The 22,202-nt window shown below is 53.0% G+C and overlaps 1 protein-coding gene and 1 long non-coding RNA gene across 5 annotated transcripts in view; one reads left to right on the top strand and one right to left on the bottom strand.

Moving 5' to 3' along the window:
• The window catches only part of ARHGAP26 (Rho GTPase activating protein 26), a 104,766-nt gene extending 85,673 nt beyond the window's left edge, over positions 1–19,093 (top strand). For 2 of the 4 annotated variants that reach the window (XR_006180925.1, XR_006180927.1), the window contains 2 exons: positions 3,457–4,036; positions 5,077–6,895. Coding sequence is in view for 2 of the 4 variants with exons in the window: in XM_042881557.1 (XP_042737491.1) it covers positions 8,747–8,857; positions 10,427–10,518; positions 12,298–12,386 (292 nt within the window). In the remaining 2 variants the exon portion in view is untranslated. Of the gene's footprint in view, positions 1–3,456; positions 4,037–5,076; positions 6,896–8,746; positions 8,858–10,426; positions 10,519–12,297 lie in introns of those variants that run through there. The other 2 variants (XM_042881557.1, XM_042881558.1) reach the window with 2 other exon arrangements.
• LOC122185603 lies at positions 18,833–21,421 on the bottom strand. The gene is made up of 2 exons (XR_006180928.1): positions 21,311–21,421; positions 18,833–20,827 (listed from the first exon to the last, which is right to left on the bottom strand). It is a non-coding gene; the product is annotated as an uncharacterized LOC122185603 (long non-coding RNA).
• Positions 21,422–22,202: the final 781 nt, after the last annotated feature.

Below are 22,202 nucleotides of genomic sequence, written 5' to 3'. Positions count from 1 at the left end.
GTGGGACAGCGGGACAGTGGGACAGCGGGACAGTGGGACAGCGGGACTGTGGGACAGTGTGTGCAGGCTCCAGCCCTCTCCAGCTCCCTGCAGCTCCCCGCAGTGCTGCTTCCCAGGAGACTTCTTAGAAGATTCTGCTTTTGAACTGTGCTGCTCTGTTTATGTGATTTGCTCTGGGAACATCTGAGGGTGCTTCTCACAAACTGAATGAGATTAGAATGGTGCGGCCCCCTCCAAGAGATCTAAAAAAGCACCTCAGACTTCAGCATCGCAAGCTGCTTAAAAGACAGCTTTCCTGAAAGCCCGGAGAAGAAAATACATTCACTGCACTTTCATTGCTTTCTTAATTCATGTAATTAGTGTGGAGATAGCTGCATGGCTGTATTTTCTTCAAAGAAACTGCCTCAGACAAATATTGGCTAATGGAAATTTCACCTTCAAATAAAGCGGTATTTGAAAATACATGGAGGCCGTTGTGAGGAAATGGATGCAGGAATCAAAGATGCTACAGCAAGGCATTCCCCAGGCAGCTGGAGGAGCAGCACGGGAATGGTGCAGCACTGAGCATCTCCAGCAGCACTGCTCTCCTCCCCAGCCCTGCTCTGCTGCCTGTGAGCTCTGGGCTGAGTCTCCTGAAAGTGCTCCCAGCCAACTCTTTTATTGAGCCTGCTGAAAGCAAACCGATAGTAAATTAGCTCTCTGCCACCTATAAATGTCACTGGAAACAAAATATTTTACAGACCCAGCTGAATGCATTCTTAGGTTCCTCTTTCCGTGGGCAGATTTAATTCAGAGCTAAGGATGCAGCCCAGACTTTGCTTGGCAGAACCTTTTATGAGCGTGGGATGCTCCTGCAGGGCACTGGGTGCTGTGGGTGCTGGGTGCTGTCTCCAGGAGTGCTGCCAGGCTCTGGTTTCCCTGCAGAAAGCAGCAATTTTCTTGGAGGGGCTGGGGGAGCGTGGGGCCACCGCTCATAAAGACCTTTCTCCTCTGAAAGAAGATCCAGGTGCCTAATTAACTTCATAAATGAGCTGGAGCTGTGAGGCCACCACTTTGCCATGAAGTGAAGGTAACCTGATCTCTGCAGCCCTTTCTGCCTGGGTAAGGGATCCTGCCCGCGATTAATTCGCTCTCACCTGCTTTCCGTCCAGCTGCATTCTGGCTGTGCACAAAGCCGGTGTGCAGACACTGTTGACAGGGCTGTGCTAAGCTGGGAAATTATCAGCAGCATAAGAACCGTGGCCAATTACTGGGCTGTGCACTGCATCACTGCCTGCCTGGCCTGCCCTGGGTCACAGAGCTGTGGGTGCTGCCCTTCATGTCTGAGGGCTGGGGGGCACAGGGGGAGAACCCCCGGGGAGGAGTGGTACCACTTCAGCTTTGCTGCTGTCTGTGCTGCACTTGGAAAAACACTAAAGGAGGTGGCAGTGGAGAGGAAGGTGCCCTGGGAGATCAGCCTGTTGTGGTCCCACTGCGGGTGGCTCGGGGACCTGTGAGTTTCCTAAGGAGTCCATTCTTGTGGGAACAACCCACAGTGAAACCTCAGAGAGCGCAGGGAACGTTACAGGTGGAAGTGCAGAAATAGCCAGCCAATAAGTGAATGCCCCAACCCTGGGGATGAGTGCATTCCTCATCCCTGGGGGTGCCCTGGGCCAGGCTGGAGGGGGCCTGGGGCAGCCTGAGCTGGGGGGCACCCAGCCTGCAGCAGGGGTGTGCTGGGTGGTCTCTAAGGTCTCTTGCAGCCTGAGCCCTTCTATGATTCTGTGAATTGTTCATGTTAACATTGCCTGTGTTTGGTTAATGGGAATGGAGAAGAGGCTGCATCTGTGCCTGGGCAGCAGTGAGGAAGCCAGGCTGTCGGTGGGCAGGCAGCAGCGTGCGTAGCACCCAGCTGTGCTGCAGCTGGAGAGCAGAGCTGACTGGTTAGAGCTGCACAGGCAAAAGCGTTAATGCAAAGCTTGGGTTTTTTGAGCAAAAAAGGGAAGAACAGATAAAACCCTAACTCTTTTTTTTAATATAAAAATGATCACGTTGGATCATTTCACAGGTGTAGTTTTGGGGTGCAGTATTCTGATCCGCCCTGTATAACGTGTTTGCATAATACTTGCAAAACATGAGGCACTGAGGAACAGAAGTCAGGCAGATCCAGAAAATGAGGAATAGTGTTGTGCTCATCCATTGCTCTCCATCACTTCCACAGGCCAAAATAATCCCTGCTGCTTTTCCCAGCCTGCCTGCCTTAGTGTGCAGGTGTTGGTGCTCTGTGCTGCATGAGCAGAGTGTGCATGGCAATGAAACCCAGCATTCCAGCTGGTGAACGCTGAAACAAATGTGGTTTGTTTTGTGATAGGATTTGAATCTACAAGTGGCCTTCTATCAGATTATGCAAGGATGTTGACTAGCAAGCAGTGATTTTTTTTTTTAATGTGGAAAATAGCTTTTCTGAATATTTCTAGAAATTACTGAAGAAGTGGAAGGGGCCGTGCTGCCTTTCTGCCTCCGGGGTGCTGGCAGTGGCAGCTCATGGCGTTGGTGCTGCAGTGGTGCTGTGCTGCCTGCGGGATGGCACTGCTTCCTTGGGGCTCCTCCTGGGCCCTGAGGGGCTGCAGTTCCTGCCCAGCACCTCTACTGCTCAGCACAGCGGGGAGCTTGAGGCCCCCTGGACACAGGCTGTGTGTGACCCAAGAGCTGCATCTTGTAGCTCCAGTGTCCGTTCTGCAGGAGTCCTTTATGGTTGCTGGGGGGCAGACAGGGTTTTTCTTTCTGGGGAGTGTAGCGTGGTGGTGGTGGATTCAATGCCAGAGAAAAAGGAGAGATTTCTGGAGGGCTGTCAAGTTCTCCTTAATTGTGAATCCCATTTGTTGGTGACTAATGCAGCCAGGCTGGCGGAATTGCCTCATGAATTAGAAGCAGTGGCGCGGTGGAAAAGATGTGACTGCGATGCTGGCTCCTGATTTACCAACACTCCCTCCCAGGCTGCTGCTCGACTGCCTACTGGCACATTACAACTCTTCTATTAATAATTTAGAGCTTGAATAAGGGTGGAATGCACTCGATTCAACATCGGGTCTGCCGAGTTGATTGTCAGCCTGCTGAGAGCCATGTGAGCGGGGAGGATGCGTATCTCAGCATGGGGCAGCTGTTAGTGGAGCAGAATGTGCTGTATACACACACATACAGGTGCACAGCCTGGGAGTGAGCAGTGGGGCTGGGCAGGCTGGTCCGGGGGCCCTGCTGCCCCTGCTCCCTGCAGCAGGTCGGTAACTTCCTGGCGGTGTGCTGAGATGGGTTGTGGAGGGGCTGTGCTAATGGGGTGTTCTGTGCCGAGAGGCTCTGTGCCTCTCATCCCAGGTGAGGACGGCTCCTTCCCGTGGGATTCCTCTCCTCACGCTGCCAGCACTCCCATCTCTGGCTCTTTGCTTTAATCACTCAGCGTTTCTTCATCATTAACACCAGTTTCTAAGCTTTGTGCCAGAAGGCTGCACCAAACCATCATTGCCTCGCTTCGAAGCATCCGGCATAACCCAGCTGTAGTTGGAAATGGCAACGTGCATGAAGTGGGACGACAGAAACCACCAGCTCTCCTCCCTGAGGCAGGACTCTCCCCACACTCTCCTCTTACTCAACTGGAAAAGCTTCTGACTAGTTCATGAAATGACTGAAGCGCATCTAGAGTTCTCTGTATGGGAAATAAGCCAAGCAGCAAAGTGAGAGGACAAAGCCATGTGCTGGGTATCTGGATGGCTGCAAAGAGGGTCGCCTCCGTGTTGCTGCCCTGGAGCTCACGTCAGCTGTGCTCACCTGGGAAGAGGAGCTGATAGCTGGAGGTGTGTGAAGAAGCTGAACTCTTTGGACCTGCTTGGTTAAGCAATGCTGCTTATTTCCCTGAGCATGACATTATTTTCCACCTGAGTGATTTATGCAGCAAGATAACTCCTGAGAGAATAATACGGGAGAGATTTTGCATAATTTTTCTTGTATTTAAAGTACCAAACGGAGGAAGAATGCTGCCAAGCTGGAAGCCTGTGGGATCTTGGTAATGTATAGGATCGTGCTTGGTGCCATCACTAACACCAGTGCAGCTGGAGCCCAGGGACTGCTTGCTCGTGCCCATCCACCCTGCACTCTGGGCATTGCTGAGATGTGCAGCATTGCATGAACTTCATCAGCTTCTCTGCCCAAGGCTGGCTCCCATTTCGTGTAGCAGAGCCATATCCATCAGCAGGCTGCAACCCTGGCCTGCTGTTAGCAAGTTTAAGAGCCCTGGCGTTGAGCAATGCTATATATTTCTGTCTGTTTGGCTTTGAGAAGAGCCTTATGTTCAGCAGCTTTGTTTTAGAGAAGTAGAAGGGAAGGGAAAGGGGTGGGTGGTTCTTGGTTTGTTTTAGAGCAGTCAGTATTGATAATGCCAGGATGGAAACAGGGTGTTTATTGAGGTGATTTCATCAAAGGGCTTCAGCTCATCAGTAGATGGTGCCCATTCATGGATGCTGGATGTTCTGTGCCAGAAATAGCCCCGAGTTCCACAAAAATAAACAAATTGTAAATGTTTTTAAATGGAACTGGTGTCCTCTCAGCCAAAAGAACAAAGTGACAAAGGCTGTGTGGAGCCCTGCTGCGCTGAACTGCTCAGCCCCACACACTGCAAGGGCCTCAGCTGTGCCAGGAGATGCCAGGGGTGGCCTGGGAAGGCAGACAGCAGAGAAAAAGTGTTGTGAGAGGGGAGGAGTGAGGAGGGCTTTTAGATCCAGCAGCAGGAAGGTAAAGCAGTGCCTGGAAGGACGGGAATGGCAGCAGGGCTGCTTGGAGCACAGCTCCCAGGATGCAGGGTTGGATGGTTATGTCCCCATCCCATCCCATCCTGTGTGCTGCCCAGGGCCATGGGCAATCTGGGAGGAAAGGCGAAGCCCTGCTGTGTTCTGGGCTGCTGACTGACGGAGTTCCCTCTGCTGCTGCTCTTTGGGAAAAGCTGCTTTGAAGACGCTGAGTTTTACCCCATCTTTGTTTCCTGCTGCTGGTATTTTTGGTTCTTAGCTTTTTTTTTTTCTGTTTTGTTTCCCACTCTGCACCCAACAGGAAGAGCCCCTTGCAAAGCCCTCAAGAGTAAGAAGAAGGGAAAAAACAGATGACATTTGCTTTCTGCAGACAACAGGCAGCAGCCAGCAATTCCAAAAAGCCCGTCACCACCGCTGCTATTCCCATGAGAAAGAGAAAGGAAATGGGATCTTACAAAAAAAAAAACACAACCAAAACACAAAAAAAAGACATGTTCCAAAATACAGAGGCCTCATTGCTCTCGTCAGTGCGCTCACTTCTCCGGTGGGATCGGACGTAGCTCATGCTGTGGCGTGGTTCAGTGGGGTGACATTGAGCAGGAGCTGTGGAACTGAACGCTGGGGTTTCCCTGGAAGGAGCTGAGCCTTCAGAGATCATCTGCTCAGCAGGGCAGCCCCAGAGGGCCCTGCAAAACCTTCTGTTCTTCTGGAGGGAACCGCTCACAGCACCACGTTCATCTCTTCTGGGAGTAACCTGATTGAAGCAGGATGGTCTTCATCCTCACAGACCTGCGTGCTGTTACTAATGAATGTATCTCTCTTGCTTGGTGGGCACAGAGAATGTTTTCTTTGCCATTCAGAATCCAAAGATACCAAAACCCCAGTCCAAATTTTGGATAGCTTCGTAGCTGGTGGCTGGCTGGAGAGCCAGGCTCTTGCTGTAAGACTTTTCTGTGGCAGCATCACAGAGGCAGTTTTCCTGTGCCCCACAGTCAGTGCAGCAGGCTGAGCTGTTGGGTGGCAGTGATGAAGCTGACCTACAGGTTGCAAGCACTGCACTCTTTTACAATGATCCCATCTCAAGAAGGGGACTTTCTTGTCTCAGTGCCTCATAGCTGGGTGTCCTGGCAGGGTCACTGCTGGCTGTGCTGTGGGGCAGGCACTCTGCCCTGGGTTTGCTGTCATGGCACAGCTTGGCCGTGTTTTGGCCACTGAGTCACCTGCAGGTGTTCAGTGGGGCGGAATCTCACTGCAGCAGGGGCTGGAGGTGAAGGGAAAGCCCTGCATGGAGCTGATAGCTGGCACCTCTGGGAAGAGCTCAGTGGGATTACCAGGACGGAGGAGCCTGCACGAATGGGGAGCCATGGGGAGATGAGGTGCAGATGCAGCCCCAGGCAAAACCCACCCTGGCAGCTGCCAGCTGTGCTCCAGATGTGCTGTAACTCAGCCATGTGCAGCCAGCAGGCACTGCATGCAGGTATGATGTCCAGCGGGCTTTGGTTTCCAAACTGCAGCTCCTCGTGCAGCACCAACCGTGCACGAGGGGTTCTAGGTGCCAGCACCCACAGGAGCACATTCTCCATGTCTTCAAATGAATTTAACGTGCTCTCTCCATTAGAGGGCAGAAGCATGCTTGTGCACAGATAAAACAAAACAAATGTACGTGCCCTATGTGCTATCTCAGTTCTTGTGCTAAGGGAAGGTAGAACACCGTCACACTCTTCCAGCCAACTGCACCTGGTGGGAAGAAAAGGCAGCAGGGAGAAGTGGGCTCTTAAGGGTTAACCTCTGCGACTGGGGATCGCTGGATGCTCTGTGTAGCACCTCCTCCTGTTTGAAGCTGGAAATAGATTTGTGCTATGGTAAGTACAAATGTCTCTCAGGTTTGTTAAGGAGCAGCCAACGCAGGTAAATACTCCTCTTTCAATTTCAGTAGAAAAGTGCAGAAGGATTTGCTTTTGAATATTGGTAACTAGGAGGTGAACATTTGGAGGATTTTTCGTAATAGTCTGCAGTTTTACAGTGCTTGGTGAAGGTTGTGCTGCACTGCTGTATTTCAGCCCTATGCTCATGTAAAGCTCTGCAGAAATAAAGGCATTGCCCATAACCACGTGAGGAAATCATGGTGTCTGTTGGACTCAGCAACACAGCTTCTGTGGGGAGGAGAGGTGCCAGGAGCTCGGCCTTAAGCAGATAGGAACTTCAGGTTAATTCAGGCTAAAAATTTAACCTTCTGTTGTGTCCTCTGGACACCAGCTGTAGTGGGAATATTTATGGCATGGGCATTTTCTTCCTCGAAATTGGCCCAAATCCATGGTGTTATCCTCTCTGCTGTGAGTGCTGGGGCACGGTGGGGCTGGCTGCAGCCCCTGGTGGGATCTGACCTTGGGGGGCACCGGGGGTTGTGGTGCTGGTGGGGTGGCACAAAGTGTGGGCTGAGCCGTGCTGGGTGTGCTGCTTCAGTCCTGAGCTGAACTGAAGGGAAGAGAATTGCAATCACATGCAAAATTCATAGGATTGTAGAATATCCGGAGCTGGAAGGGACCCACGAGGATCATCCATTCAAGATGAGTCACAAATATTTCCCAGAGACCCTCCTGGGTTTTGGGGATGGTTGGTTGTTTTTCTTAAATGTTAGAGGCTGAGGCTGGAAATGCAGCACAGAACATTTGTTCTACACCCTTCTGTGTTAAGGTAATGAAACGTGCAGTGCCGGCCTCCAGAAACAGCAGCCGGGGGCTGGAGCACTGATGCTGTTGTGATCTGTGCTCTCTCAGTGGCACATCTCTCAGTTATAGGTGAACCCATCGCTCATTTTTACAGAGTTCAGCTGCTGGTAGAGGCTGGGGAACACCTGAGGGCGTGGGCTGCTTGGTGCAGCTCTGTGGCACAGAGGGGCCATCCTCGCGGAGAGAGAAAGCAGAAATCACAGTGCTTTTACAGAACCTTGGGGTTTTTTTATGGGGTGTTTTACCAGGGACAGAGCATACAGGCTGAATTAGAGAATACAGATGAGTTGATAATCCTAGAGATGGCAGAAGACGAAACAGACGCAAAATGGTGTTTGGCTGCACTAATTGCTTTTCAGAGAACCGGAGAACGACCTCAGTGTGACAGTTTTGCAGGAAACACTTCTCACTTCTGAATGCGTTTCCTAGTTCAGTGACTCAGTTTGACTTGAGATGACAGCAGTCACTTACAGGAAAAGCAAGGAAATGAGCTGATAGTCAAGAGCAGTGTGGGTGAGGGGAAGAGTGTTTCTCACTGTAAAATATGAAAAAAATCAATTAAACCGTTACAGCACTGTGATTTAATGAGCGCTGCAGGAGTGCTGGAGCGTGGGCAGGGCACAAGCCTTGCTGCTGCTTCACTCCTGTTCCTGGTGGCAGAAAAGAGGTTCCCTGCACCTCAGCATTGCTCATCTCAGTTCTGGTGCTGGTGAGGGCACCCATGGGGCTGAGACCCACACAGCCTGGGGTGGGTTGGGGCTGTGCAGCCTTTGGTGCAGTGTCAGCCCCTGGGCTTCCACGGCCAGGACCCACTGGGATGTGCAGACAGGCAACAACACTCAGGCTGCACAGCATGGCCCAGGGAACAGCCTCGTGGCAGCAGGAGAAGATGCTCCTAGAAACCATCCCTGTGCAGCCATGCAGCCGGCTCTGTGGGTGAGCCACGGCACGGCAGGTAAGGTGCTGGAGCAGCAGCGTGCAGCCTGACAGCTCTGCCCATGGGTGCCGGGAGCAGGGCGATGGAGCAGGGGTTAACTGGAAAATCCAGCTCTTGTTGTCTGGAAGAATGCAGATCTGGCCTTGAAATGTTTCCCAAGGTCTTGGCACTTCATTTCGTGGCTGTGTCTCATGCTCAGTCTATTCCCAAGGCACCAGCTATCGTCGGATGTCGTCTGCCTGTCTCTCGGTTGCTGTTTGTTTCTGTGGTTGCACGTTGATAAGGTATCTGGTTATGTCTTGCAGCCCTCAGAATCCAAGCCCAACGTCACCCCTCTCACCGTCCTGGCCCATGTTCTCTGCGCCATCAAGTCCTATGCCCACCTCCTCTACGTCCAGCGACTCATCCCCCATCAGGTCTGTTGCACAATTTGCTTGGCTTTCTGTTGCTCTCCCTATTTTCTGTTTAATTTACTTGGTTTGCCCCACTTCACTTCCCTTCCCCCTTTGCATCCTGCTCAAAACCCCCAGTGCAGCTATCTGCATTCAGCAAGAGAGGAGCTTTCAGGCGTCTCCTGTCCCAGCAGAGCCATGGGCACCCCCTGTGCACCTCTGGGCCCCCATGTGCAGCCCTGGGGCTCAGGCCAGGGCAGGCAGGTCCCACTGGTGCTGAGTTCTTTGGGTTTTCAGACATTTCCTCTCCCTGGAGCTTTCTGCACTCGCCTCTACAACAGGTAAGCAATGTAGTGCTACCCCAGCTGCTACCAGGAGTAATACTGCATTTTCTGGCCGTTTTCCATTTCTTAGCTGCAGTGTAGGGAGGATGAAGGGCATGGTGCAGCACAGATGTTGGCCTGCCATTAGCCCATGTCTCAGGTGTGTGGGCATCACTGGAGCAAGCTGGTCAGGCCCAGCACGGTGTGGTGGGGACATGCCAGACCTGTCTACTCATTGCAGGCACAGCCTGAGCATTCCCCCTCCTACAGCAGTGCATGCTGCCTGTTGGTAGCGTTATTTGTGTCCCGGTACACATGTGCAAAGGCTGACAGCGGTGTAATAACATCTGAGCAGCCCTCTTCAGGGCTCATTATCCTCGAATCTGCACCGGGGCACTTGGGTGAAGCTCCTGTGAGTGCTTGGCTGGCGTTGTGCCATGCTTGGAGGCAGTAATCACACAGTGACTGTCACCAGTCTCCAGGTCTCTGCACCGCATGGGGGCTGCACTGGGGATACAAATCCGAGGGGAGTTTTGGGAAGAGAAGTGTGAATAACTCAAGGTTGTAAGCCAGAAATGTCCTCTGCCTGACTGTGTGAGATGAGAGGCCTCCAGGTGGTCAGGGACCCTCTGCTGAGCGGGGGGCTTTGCCTGCAAAGCATTTTGCTGCTGCTTGTCATACAGCTGGAATTCAGATAGGAAAAATCTCAGCCCCGTGGCTGTGCTGACAGCAAAACCAAAACCGTTCACAGCTTTCCTGGTTTGTGGTTTCTATGAGTGTGCAACCGCTTTTGCCATGAGGTGAGCACATGTATTCAGAATCACTTCAGGTCTTTGGGAAAAGCCCCTCAAGCCCCCTAAGAGAATGCTGATGCCCTGGGGGTGGTGCTGGCCGTCCTGGGGCACTCACAGCACTGTGCCATGGCTGCAGGGTTGGGGAGGCACTGCGCTGTGTCTGCTGCCACTGAGGGCACTGGGATGGGGGGTGGGCAGCTCCAGGTAGTGCAGTTTGCTGCTGGGCTCCTCCATCTGCTCCCAGAAATTCACCTCTGTTTCCATCCCTTTCAGCTCCAACTCACTGCCGGGCACAGTGTGGGCACACTGACTCTTCCCAGTAAAACCTAATGGTTGCTAAATCTTTTTTGTCCTCAGGTACAGCCTTTAAAGAAGTGCAGCAAATCCCTCATGGCTTTACTGAGCTGTTTTTCAGGTTTGAAGACACCCTTCCCCAGGTGCTAATTTTTATGCCAATCAACGCTTTCTCCTTGCAGCTCACCACTGCGGAAAGCCCGAGCTTTGTACGCCTGCAAAGCAGAACACGACTCGGAGCTCTCCTTCACAGCGGGCACTGTGTTTGACAATGGTGAGTGAATGCTGGCACGGCTGGGCTGGGTCCTGGGGGCTGGAGCTCGCTGCCCCATTCCACAGCGTGACCCCTTTGGCACGGCCCAGCTTGGCAGCCAGGGGCTCCTGTTCTCTGACAGCATCTCTCGTTTCATGTACACGGGAGAAACTGCGGGGCCGGTGTCAGTGGGAACATGAACACAGCTGCAGTGAACGCCAGTTGGCCATTGTTTGTTTTAGCACTGTATTTTGCAAATTACTGGTTTTCCTCCTGTGACCCGGGGAAGAGCTGGATTCTGAATTCATGGGTTTCCTTTCAGTCCTACGCCTAATGACTATCCCATTTCCATCACTAGAAATCCCATGAAAGAAAAAAGCAGCAGTGCTTGAACCTGCCATTCAATCCAGATGTATCCTGCCGTATGTTTTATATCTGTGCTGAGAAGAGCCCATCATCCAGTCCTGTTGTGGCATGGAAAGGACTTTTCCAAGGCCATGACTGAGCTCACCCTCAGGGAGACATGAGGTGGGGGCAGGTGGGAAGGATCCTGCTGCTCTCCCCAGCGGATCAGAGGCCACGAGCAGAGCTGGGGCTGTCACTGCAGTGTGCAGGCTTTGTGGCCCCGCTGCATCCCTCCCACGGACCCATCACTGAGATCCAAGACAAAAGGCAGTGGGCGGTTGGCGGACATCACCATTCAGCAAAGTTCTTTGATTGCTCTGGGGATGGGAGAGGTGAGCTTCCAAATTGTGGCACAGCAATTCCCCCTGCAGCTGCCGTACTGTTTGGTGCAGGAGATGGAGAAGTGATGAGGGCCTTTCCCTCTGCACACCGAGTGCTGGAAGAGGTGGCCCATGATCAGTTGCACTTTTTGGAGACCGTGTTAATGAACATAGACTCTGTTTCCTGCATCAGGGGAAGGAGGCTGTGCCCAATGGAATTAGGCAGTTCTGTTTTAGATATAATCCCAGTGTAAAGAAAAAACTTTTTACTGTTCTCCAAGTGGCTGTTGGCTTTTATGTGCTAAGCACTGTCATCTGAGAAGCTGCTCCCACGCGCACAGCCCTGTCCTGCTGTACGAGAACATAGCAGAGAGAGGAAGAAAATTAATACAGGTAAATTAAAGAAATGCTTTTCCTAAGCAGCGCCACAGATATCCTGCAAATAAATGCAGTCTCCCCTCTGAGGGCCCGTGGGAATCTGAGCAGCTAGCAGGGGAGCAAGTTGGAATTGAATGCATTGTGTTTGCCAGATAAAAATCAGTGGATTATTCAAAGGAAAAAGTCTACAGCATGTCCCAGCCACTGAGCAGCCGGGCTGCATGCTGGCTGGGGGAAGTGAGTTGGAAAGAGCACCCTAGAAATGTCTTATGGTGAAGGGGTTCTGTAAACCCAATGTCAGCAAATGTAGGGTAGAGGTGTTTATTTGTAATCACCCTCAACAGCATCTCCAGCAGCGATGGGCTCTGCTGGACTGGTGCAGACTGGGCCTTTCCAAAGCACGGAGATGTTTGGACTTACAGCAGTTCCATCTTTCCTGGTCTGTGTCAGTTGTGATCTGTCAATAGAAAATTGCTGTTCTGCACTGAGTGAGGCTGTAGCAGGACAGGGGTGGAGGAACCTGAGTGCTCTGTGGGGCAGTGAGCTGGATGTGGACATGGAATCACCTCCGCAGTTTTGGGGCGTCTCAGGCCATGGGAATGGGCCACGCTCAGCTGAGCTTCTGCAGGGTTTGGCCCAGGGCTGGAGGACACGGTGAGCCCCACGGTAACGCGCTTCTCTTGCTTCTCTCCTCAAGTGCACCCATCGCAGGAGCCCGGCTGGCTGGAAGGGACGCTCAACGGGAAGACCGGGCTCATCCCTGAGAACTACGTGGAGTTCCTATAGCTGGGCACGTGAGCGGGACTGCTGAGCATCACCTGGTATCCATGCACTGCTTGGCCCTGTGTGCGCTGGGGGCGGAGGGCTCCCCATGGCCAACAGTGTGGGTGCTGCTCCGTGCGCAGCGCTGCGTCCCCAGCCTGGAGCCCCCACCGCCACGAGGACAGCAGCGAAGCAGCGGCCTGCAGCTCTGGGGGAACGTCTGCAGACTGCTCTGAACCAGCACCGCTGTCCCCATTGCTGCAGTGCTTGTGAGCTGCAAGGAGCACCATCGGCCGCAGGCCCGGAGCCGACCTACGCTCTGCCCAGCGCAGGAGAAGCCTCAGCAGCCAGAAGCCCTCAGCCGGCCCGCAGCCCCCCGCTCTGCAGCAGTGCGGCGGCACTGAGCCCCCCTGCACCCTGCCTGGCTGGCGAGGGCGGGCGGCCATCCCGGACCAACCCCTTTGACTGTTTTCTTTTGTTTTTAGGTCTAAGTTTACACAAGGTAAACATCTGCAATGCGTGCAGCCGGCGTTTCCTTCCTGCAGGGCGAGACGCAGCTCCGACAAATCGCGCTCCCTTTGGCTGCTCCGTGTCTCTGCTCCCCGCTGCAGGGCACAGCCCCCTCCTGTGCTGCTCCCACCGCTGCTGTCCCTCATCTGCTGTGCCAACCTGCACGGTGCTGCCTGTGTGAGGTAAAGGACGTGTGCCCATGGGATGCTCCTGGCTGGGGGAGCTGGCCTGCAGCCTGGGACAGCAAACTGCAGCTCTGTGCCCACCTCGGGAAGGACGCGGGTCCCTGCCGCACCTCTCACCCTTGGGTCCATTTCCAGGAGGAGGGTGGGAGGGGGGCCCTGCAGAGCTGGACCTGCGGGGAGCTGGAGATGGTTCTACTTTGTGATAGAAAATGGTGAAGGAAAAGCCAGCCTGTGGGCAGAGACCTGCGCGCGTGGTGGGATGGGGTCTTTTTGTCCTTTTGTAATAATTTTAAAGCCTCTGAGTGACTGGATTGCTGTATGTACGTGTCACTTTTTATTTTTGAAAGAATTAATGTATAAATAGAGAATCTTAAAATATAATGAGGGGAAGATCTATATTATTTGATATTTTTAGAAGAGCTGTAAGGAGAGGAGTGAAGGACATTTGAAACCGGTGATGGAAAAAGACATTGCAAACACACCGACATCCACAGACTGCCCTGGGCCTTGGCCTCTCTGTTTGCTTCCCTGTGTCACTGAGAAATAGGGGAAGCTGAAATTTCAGACCTCTTTAAAGTTCATTCACAGTAATTAAACTTCCTGGACTTTTCAGAAAAAAAAGAAAGACAAGGAAAAGTCAGGCTATTCTTTTAAGTACTTCCCAGGGCTGTGGTGGTGCTGCCTTCCCTGCCAGACCCGAGGGCAGTGGCTCTGCTTCTCTTGACACTGCTTCTCCCTTCCCCATTCTCATTCCATCCTTTCCCTCTTCCCATCGCTGCCCATCCAAGCAGTGGCAGCGGTGCCCCCTGACCCCAAGTGTGGGGAAGGACAGAGTGAGCACATCTGGGCCCCAGATGGGGTTAAATGGTGTGAGGCTGTGAAACAGAGTAAGGGAACAGTTAGGACGAAGGAAAAAGCCAGGCTGGCTGAAGCCTCTGGGAAGGAGCAAAGCTGCTGATCTAAAAAACACACCCAACAACTGCAGCTCTTAATTTGTAGTTGTGCACATCACTGAGAAAGCCTCTTTTGCTAATCCATGTGATTTTCTGAGGTGTCGGGTAGCCTGCAGGAGCGGCACGCACTGAGGATGCTCCAGGCCCTGCCAGGGGCTGCTGCAGTGGGGATGGGGTTGTCACTGGTCCTGTGGGGTTCTGCAGTAGCGATGCAGCTCCTCCTCTGCTCTGGGAGCAGCCGGCTCTGCCCGCGCCGTGCTGCAGCCCTGTGCTCCTTGGGGGTGGGTTGGCTGGTGTGGGTATTTAGAGCCGCTGTTACTCAGGGAGAGCAACAATTTCAGGCCCTGGCCATGAATTTTTCAGATTCCCATCTGTCTCAGCAGTCAGACAAAACATCCTCCTGGTAATTGTCTTGTCTCGAGATGACTTCTGCTGAGCTCGGGGGCCTGAATTGCAGCCCAGACCATTACAGCTAATTACAGCTGCGCGCGGCGGCAGCTCCCGGTGCTCTGCTCGCTGCTGTGGCACACATGGGGAGCTGGGGGCTGCGTCCTCAGTGCCAGCTGCAGGCAGCTCCGCTGGTCCCACGGTGTGCTGTGAGGCTGTGTGGTGCTGCAAGGCTGCGTGCTGCTGTCTTCAGGGCTGCGTGGGGCTGCCTGGAGCAGCTGTGCTGAGCAGCCGTGGCCGTGCTGCAGGACATCGTAGCACCACAGGGCTGTAACTCACACTGCTGTGTGTCTGCCTGCCATGAAGGGTGAGAGAAACGCCTCTGCTGTGGGAAAGGGCTGAGCTCTAATGCTGACGGAGAAGTTCTGTTATATTTATTTCAGAGGCTGCCTGCCACTTTATTCAGTAAACTGTAGCACTGGAATTTTCCTTAGAAGAATGATGGCTCTGATTTTAGTTTCACTTCTGCCGACAGCCTGGAAGAGGCTGTAAGTGAGGATGGGATGGAGATGCTCGTTAGGGGCTCCTGCTGCAGCCAGCTGATGGCTCTGCTGACACAGAGGAGTTCCTCTGAGAGCTTTCACAGCACAAACCCAAGCAGCTCAAGGAGCATCTGTGCAAGTCCCGGCCCTCCCTGGGCTTTCCCTTTGTCTCCCTGGGGTGGTGGTCACCTCTCAGCATGAGTGTTGTCACTGCCTTTGTTCTGCTCCACCCGTGGCACAGCGCGGCTCTGGGCAGCAGTGGGACAGAATGGGAACCCTGTGGGGCTGCAGTGGGTTCGGTGCCTCTGGGCAGTTCTGGCCCCACAGTGCAGGTTTCCCCACCGCCCTCACGGGCTGCAGGCTCAGCCTAAGGCCCTGCAGCTCACAGCAGAAGGGGCAGAGCACTGGGAGCCCAGCAGGAAGGCACAGCACTGCAGAAAGAGGCTGCAGGAGCTGCAGGAGCTGAGGGCTCACGGACACGGGGCAGTAACACGCAGTGCTTCGTGCAATCTGCGTTTCACTGTTGGATGACCAAAGGCAGAGCGTGCTCCATGCAAAGCCCATTGGGAGCAGCATGATAGACAGCCCTTGTACAGAGCTGGAAAACCAGCACTGTCCTTTGCCACAGGACAGTGCAGGGGGTCTCTGTGTCCCACATCCCAGAGGTGACAGCCATGGCCTTCTGCCTCTGAGCTCCAAACTGCCTGGCTCTGGGAGCTCACCCCAGCCCAGCTCCTTGTCTGGGCTGCTCCAAAGGAATGATTGAAATAGCACAAATCTTGTGATTCTGATGCTCTGCGGAGCAGCTCACGGTAAATGACAGCAGGCCTGGAATAGCACTCAGTAATAAAATCCACAGACCAGAAATATCCCCTGACGGGGCTGCCTGGAATGGGTTGTGCATGCGGTGTGTCTGCGAATGTGTCCAGGCTGCAGGACACAGAAACACACAGAGAGCAGAGCTGGGCTCCTGCTCAGGACTGGGAAGCCGATTTCCCTGTCTGCATGGGAGCTGCTTTCCACTATGGGATGGCGTCAGGCAGCAGTGCTGCATTTCCAGCCCATGCTGTCCCCCCCCCACCATCACAGGGCAGCCCAGAGGCACCTCCTGCATGGGACAGGATTTGCTTTTCCTACCATTCATTCTTTCCCAGCAGCACTTCATCCTTGGGCCCACATTGGAGCAGCGGCAGCAGAGCAAGGAAAGCAATAGCAGCCCTCAGAACCAGCGCTGTGTGCCTGCTGGGATGGTGATGGCTCCCCAGTTCCCCTCGCTCAGGGCGCTTCCACAGCTGCGACGTCAGTGCTGGAGGAGGGGCAGGGGGGTCTGATGGCAGAGCTGAGCACACCTGGTGTTGTAACCCCTGAGCTGGGTTGGTTTAAGGCAAATTAACAGAGGAGCATCACCTGTGCTGAAGGGACAGCTTCTGCTTAGAAAATGAACGGTATTTTAATTATTCTAATGAACCAGAAACCTCAAAGCAATTATAGTTGGTACATTTGGGCTAATTTGATTTTTTAAGTTAGAAATATTTAGGTTTTGTTTGTTTTTTTTTTTTTCCCCTAAAAAACAGGTGTTCCAGCTCTCTTCTGTGTGTGGAGCTGGGACCCCCAGAGATGCCACAGAGCAGTGGTAATACAGCACAGCTGCTGGCAGCTCACCAGGCAGCACCTGCTATCACCCATTATGAACGCTCCCTCTGCTAATGAAGGCAGTTCTGCTCCTAAACCTCAGACAAAGATGCCCAGAAAATAGCACCTGGGCTCTAAAACTCGATGACGCACTCAGGAAGGGGGAAGAGCTGTGGGTACCAGGGGCAGCCGGGAGGGCCCAGCCCTTCACAGTGCTCTGAGCACACGCTGCTCATGGAGGGCCCTGCAGTCTGCCCACAGAGCGCACTTTCCCCCTGCCACGGCTGCACAAAAAGCGAGCGGTGGCCACGGGATGGGAAAAGCAGTGTTTGTAGAGCAGCATGAATTAGGCCATGGAAAGGATAAGTGGCAAAACCATTGTACTTCTGGCAAGGGACACAAACTACTGGCATATTGTTTTGGCAGATAGTGCTCCTTAATGGCTTATTGGACCAATGTGATCCTTGCAGAGCTCCTGATCCCCTCGGCACACCCTGCTCCTCCCAGTTCATAGAATCACAGAATTGTTCACTTCTGCTGTGTGTTGGAGGGGTGGGCTGTGCAGGTGTGCGGCCGCAGGAGCGCTGCGTGGGGCTTAGGAGCACACATGTGCTCCTCTGCTAACGTGTGAGATACAAACACGTCCCTGAGCAGCAGTACATCCAGCGGCGGCATGGATAAGTGCAAATACACCTCGTGCCGCTACAGAGCTCAGCCCCGTGGTGCCCCAGGGATCGGGGTCTGTCTCTGGGCCGTGGCAGCTCAGCCTCCCCTCCTCCGCCTCGCCGGGCACAACGGGCACTTCTGCGGAGCCAAGCCCCTCCCGCAGGAAGCATCGCCCCATCCCGTCACATTAGCGATGCAATTAGCGGCCGCGTTAAATGCCGCGTCAGCAGTTTCTCCTCGCCCTATTCATGCGGTTTAATCTTGAACCAACAGAGCCTATAATTAGAAGGGTTCCACTTACTTGTTATTTTTTAAACTTAAAGCTCCCTGCGGTGACCTCAGGGAATATCCTTAATTACAATGTGGATCTGTGCCACAGCCGACGGCGCAGCGGAAGGAGAATGGACCTCCACAGGTCCTGCTGACTGCAGGTTCCTTCCTGTACCCGGAGGTCTGAGCATCTCCATGCCTTGTGCTGGGGTTCCCACTCGGCTGTGCTCTGAACATCCCCACTCACTCCTGGGTTCGCTCTGAAATGTGTTCTGGAGGAGCCGCTGCCCAGTGGTGGCGATGCCCCAGGGGCTGAGGGCTGGGACACCCAAATGTCAGCACTATAAAAACAGCATTTAATGGCATCTTGTCCAAACCGCTCTCAAATTCTGTCGTTTTATGGGGATAGCGTGTACAAAACAAAGCAAGGCCATCACAGATCTCAGGCTCACGCTGGGTTCCATCTGGGTTTCCTGGAAGATGGAGATGGATGCCCAGTGAGTGTGGCACCGCGCCCGGCCCCACGCTGCTGGGAGCCATCCTGACACCTCTGGGTGAGGAGCTGAGCAGCGCAGTGCGACACAGGGGACACTCAGGGACCTCCGGTGAGCGCCACGCTCTGCCAGGCAGCGCAGTGCAGGCCGTGCTGCAGTGCTGTGGGCAGGAGGCAGTTATTTCACCTAGGGTCCGACGTGTCCCTTAAAGGGTCTTTTCACCACCGTCACACAAATTAATGCCGTTGCCGTCAATGCCGCTCTCGTGTTGCCTCCAACCCTGGCCTACAGACGTGAAGCATGGGAAGAACCAAAGCCAAATTTATGTAACTCTTTGTTCTGATGGCAAACAATCCCCATTGACCGTACCCTGCTGGGAAGCTGGCATTTTATGCTGCAATTAAAGCCGATTTTATTACACGGCTGATCTTACACTGCTATTCAATGGGGCAAAGGAGGGGCCGTGCTGAGAGCAGCACACCCGCAGCTCCGCCGAGCGACGGCGGGACGGAGTGCTGCACTGACAGCTGCAGCAGCGGTGACACAGCCCCATCCCACAGCCAACGTGGGGCACAGACCGCTTCGACTGGGGCTCCCAACCCGAAAATGGGAGTTAGAACCTCAGTGGCAAGGACTGGAAAATGCAAGTCATGATTTCCAATTAAAACGCTCCTCCGAATGCAATTAGCAGAAATTCTCTCACTTGGGAACTTAACTGCAGCAGCAATCAGCTTTCCTATAAATACTGTGTGCGTGTGAGGAGCGCAGTGACAACGTGAGGGAACCCACCCAGGAACACGGCGACAATTCCACAGAGGCATTTTGGAGCCATTTAATGAAAAAAGCAGAATTTTATTGTATGGTTTCTGTCCATTACTCGGCATTGCTGTAAATGGCTCACATTTACTGCAACTTCTGTACAGATGTGTGGCTTTGTATTACCAGAACAGCAAATTTAAATGAAAAAATAAATGCTCAACAATTCCACACAAGCTTTTACAGTCCAACATTTCACTGAGTCGGTGAAAACTACAGACTTGTTACTACAGAATTATTCAGCATGAATAAAAAACTACAACTTTCATTTTTAAACAGGAGTCACTGGTTTAATTTTATTTTTTTATGCTGTTTAAAATTACTGTGATAAAAATAATGATTTTTTTTTTTTTTGTAATAATGCCATACACCGGTACGATATAGGATTTGTCCCCGTTATATATCTTTCTTTGAATATACAAAATAGAGTACTGACACACGGCCGACGCAGCTGTCCCGCGCTTGGTGGAGGCGGGGTGTTTCGCGCTCAGCCTCCCCAGCACCCACGCCTCCCATCCTCGGGAGCGGTTCCGCTCCTTCCCCCCGCGTTTGGTTCCTATGTGACACCGAAAGCAGCCGCAGGGTCTGCGCGGTGCCGGGCCGCGGCACGCCGACGGCGCTCCCCCAGAGCCGCGGCCCCAGCCCTCGCCCAGCGCTACGGAGCGGGAGCGGGCTGACCCTCACCCAGGCACTTCCTCCTATTCCTGACCTGTCGTAGCAAAAAGGGCAAGGGCGTTTTGAAGCCCAACACGGCACCGGCCTCCGGCGCATCCCCGCTGCCCTCCTTAAGGCCGCTCCTGTCGCCCCGTGCAGCCCCGAGCGCGACGCCCCGCGCGGACGCACGCACCGTGATAAGGCACTGAAGGGACACAAGTCGCCATTCTCCCTGCTTTACCCAGAGTGCAGATTCTGCCCAGTGCTACAGGACTATGACACACACCACACGTACTCCTCACTGCTCACCAAACACGACGCGTTTGTAACCGTGACGCTTCCAACTCAACAGCGCGCGCAGCGTGGATGCCACCTCCGAACACCACAGCTGCCTTCCTTCCTTACGCTCGCGAACCGAAAGGAACCTGCAGGCACACGGAGCAGAGGGGCGGCAGCCTCTCCTCTCCTTTCCTCTCCTCTGTTACCGCCTCTCTCGCGACGACAACGATTTGTTCACATTCACTGTAGTTAATTCTCTGCTGGGGGGAGGAGGGGGAAATAAACCAGAGAAAGAAGAAAAAAGAAAAAAAGCAAAGGCCAAAAAAACCAGACCGAAAGAGAGCAGAAGCAGCGTCTGCACACGCCAACTCTGCAGAAGGGCTGCATGCACTGCCTGCACACGGAGCTGCAATGCTGGACCTCCAGCAGAGCTCTGCCAGAGCGCAGCGCCGCAGCGTGCATCCCCAGGGCTGAGGGGCCCAGAGCTGCCCCCAAGCGCTGCAGGGCACCTAAAACTGCCATAAAATGTACGTGTTTTGTACAGATCATTCAAAGAGAGGAGAAGAATTTTTGTTTTTTATTAAAGATGATATTTTACTCCAAAGTACTGAATATAGCATCTTTTTCTTTCATAGGTATAACATTCAAAAAGGTTTAAGAAAGGATGAAAATCGAGTTTCCTATCTCGCTCGGAAACGAGCTTCTGCTGAACGGCAGAAAGGTACTGGTGTGTTGTGAACAACCTACGCTCTGTATTTACATATTGCTGGTACCTGATGCATATTATTGCCCAATGTTTCCAGCTGCTCTCGCTGCGGCGCGCGGCTGTCTACGAAGGGAGCCCATCCGCTCAGGCGGAGGCGCGGAGGGGAGCGTTCCGCCCAAGGTCCGACTTGCGCTCTGACACAGTGATTGGAGAAATGCAAATTCAACCTCAGAAACAGCCACTGAACACAGGTTTGTTTTTTGTTTCTTTCTGACAGAGTACTTCTTTGGATGCTGAATGTCAGTGCCTTCAGCACTACCTCCAGACAAAGCACGGCTGGCACGGGTTACCATTCAGCACATCCATGACCCCTACAAAAAATATAATTACATGTATCATGATAAAGCAATCTGTCATCTAAAAATCATCCTTATTATACACTATACAAGCTATTTTACAGTCATTAATAAATTGCTTTTAAAGCTGCAGTAGCCCTTCCCTTCTTTTCTCAGATCAGCGAATATACCGATTATACATACTGGAAACTATAACTAAATACAAAAATATATTAGGTTTTGTATCTTCCCAGATGATTTTTCTCGTCGCTATTACACAAATAATCGGGCCACTTTCAGTACAAATCAAATTTTAGAGTGGCTTGGTAAGTATTTCAATTTCGAGATACAGAAAATCGTTAAGGTGCAGGTAGAAAAGGCTACTACAGCTTCTAAACGTTTCAAAATACAGCTACCCATGGCAACGAGGAGAGATTCACGAGACCTATGGCAGATTTATGGCACGCTAGTCACTCGATAGGAAGGGACGCAGCCGTACACAGACAAGGGCGGACGTACACCTGCGGGACCACGAAGCCGGCAGCGGAGCTCTCCTGCTCCCGAGGAGAAGGGCGAAGCAGAGGCGAGAGGCGGCGGCGCCGCGCGGGTTGCGGCCGCTGCGTGCGAGGTGCGGGCGGCGCCAGCGGAGCCAACATCTCCGACGTGGCCCCGGGGCCGCGCGCCCGGAGCCCAGCGGCACAGAAGAGCGGAGCCGAAGCGCCGGGCGCAGGGAGGGGCAGCCTCTGCTCTGCCCCACGGCCGCCCTCCCGCCGGTCCTGCGCGGCGCTGGGGTCGGGGCGCGGAACGCGCGAGGTCCTCCGCGCAGAAGTAAACTTTTCTGAAGCTATGCATATTTTCCTGAAGGTTTCCTGATGGGCGGTCAGGACTGATCTTCTTGGCATCAACGCAGCCCGTGACTCTCGTAGTTATGGCTGTTGCATTATATGCAAAAATCAGGCTTTTTGTTTTTATAATATATAAAATAACCTGCTTGTTTACATCCAGTTAGGACTGTGTTAATTCTCTACGAATCTGCATATCCAACGCTTTTGTACATTATACCAAAAGTATTTGTTTCATTCACATCTACTGAAATTAGATTTGAGAGTGTTCTCCCACCCACCCTGGCCCTTAAAAAATGCCAAATTTTACGGTCGCCTCGACAGTTGAAAGCTATCAGGTTAGAAAACCCAACCCATTTCCACACGAATATACTCAAGGATGAACATCTAGAGGTCATTTAGGAAAGCTACGAGCTGCCCCGCCTTAAAAAACCAGCTGTACAATAGGCATCTTGAAGTATTACAAAAAAATTATGTAAGAAAAAATGAACAAGCCTCGTTCACGGTATATAAAGTGAAAGGAAATTGCTAAAACCAGACAGTAATAGCTATAAAAGGCACAACTTCCC

This window comes from Lagopus leucura, unplaced genomic scaffold (assembly GCF_019238085.1).
Source record: "Lagopus leucura isolate 7727_CA_CO unplaced genomic scaffold, USGS_WTPT01 Super-Scaffold_100030, whole genome shotgun sequence".
NCBI lineage: Eukaryota > Metazoa > Chordata > Aves > Galliformes > Phasianidae > Lagopus > Lagopus leucura.
This window is presented reverse-complemented; position numbering and strand designations above follow the sequence as displayed.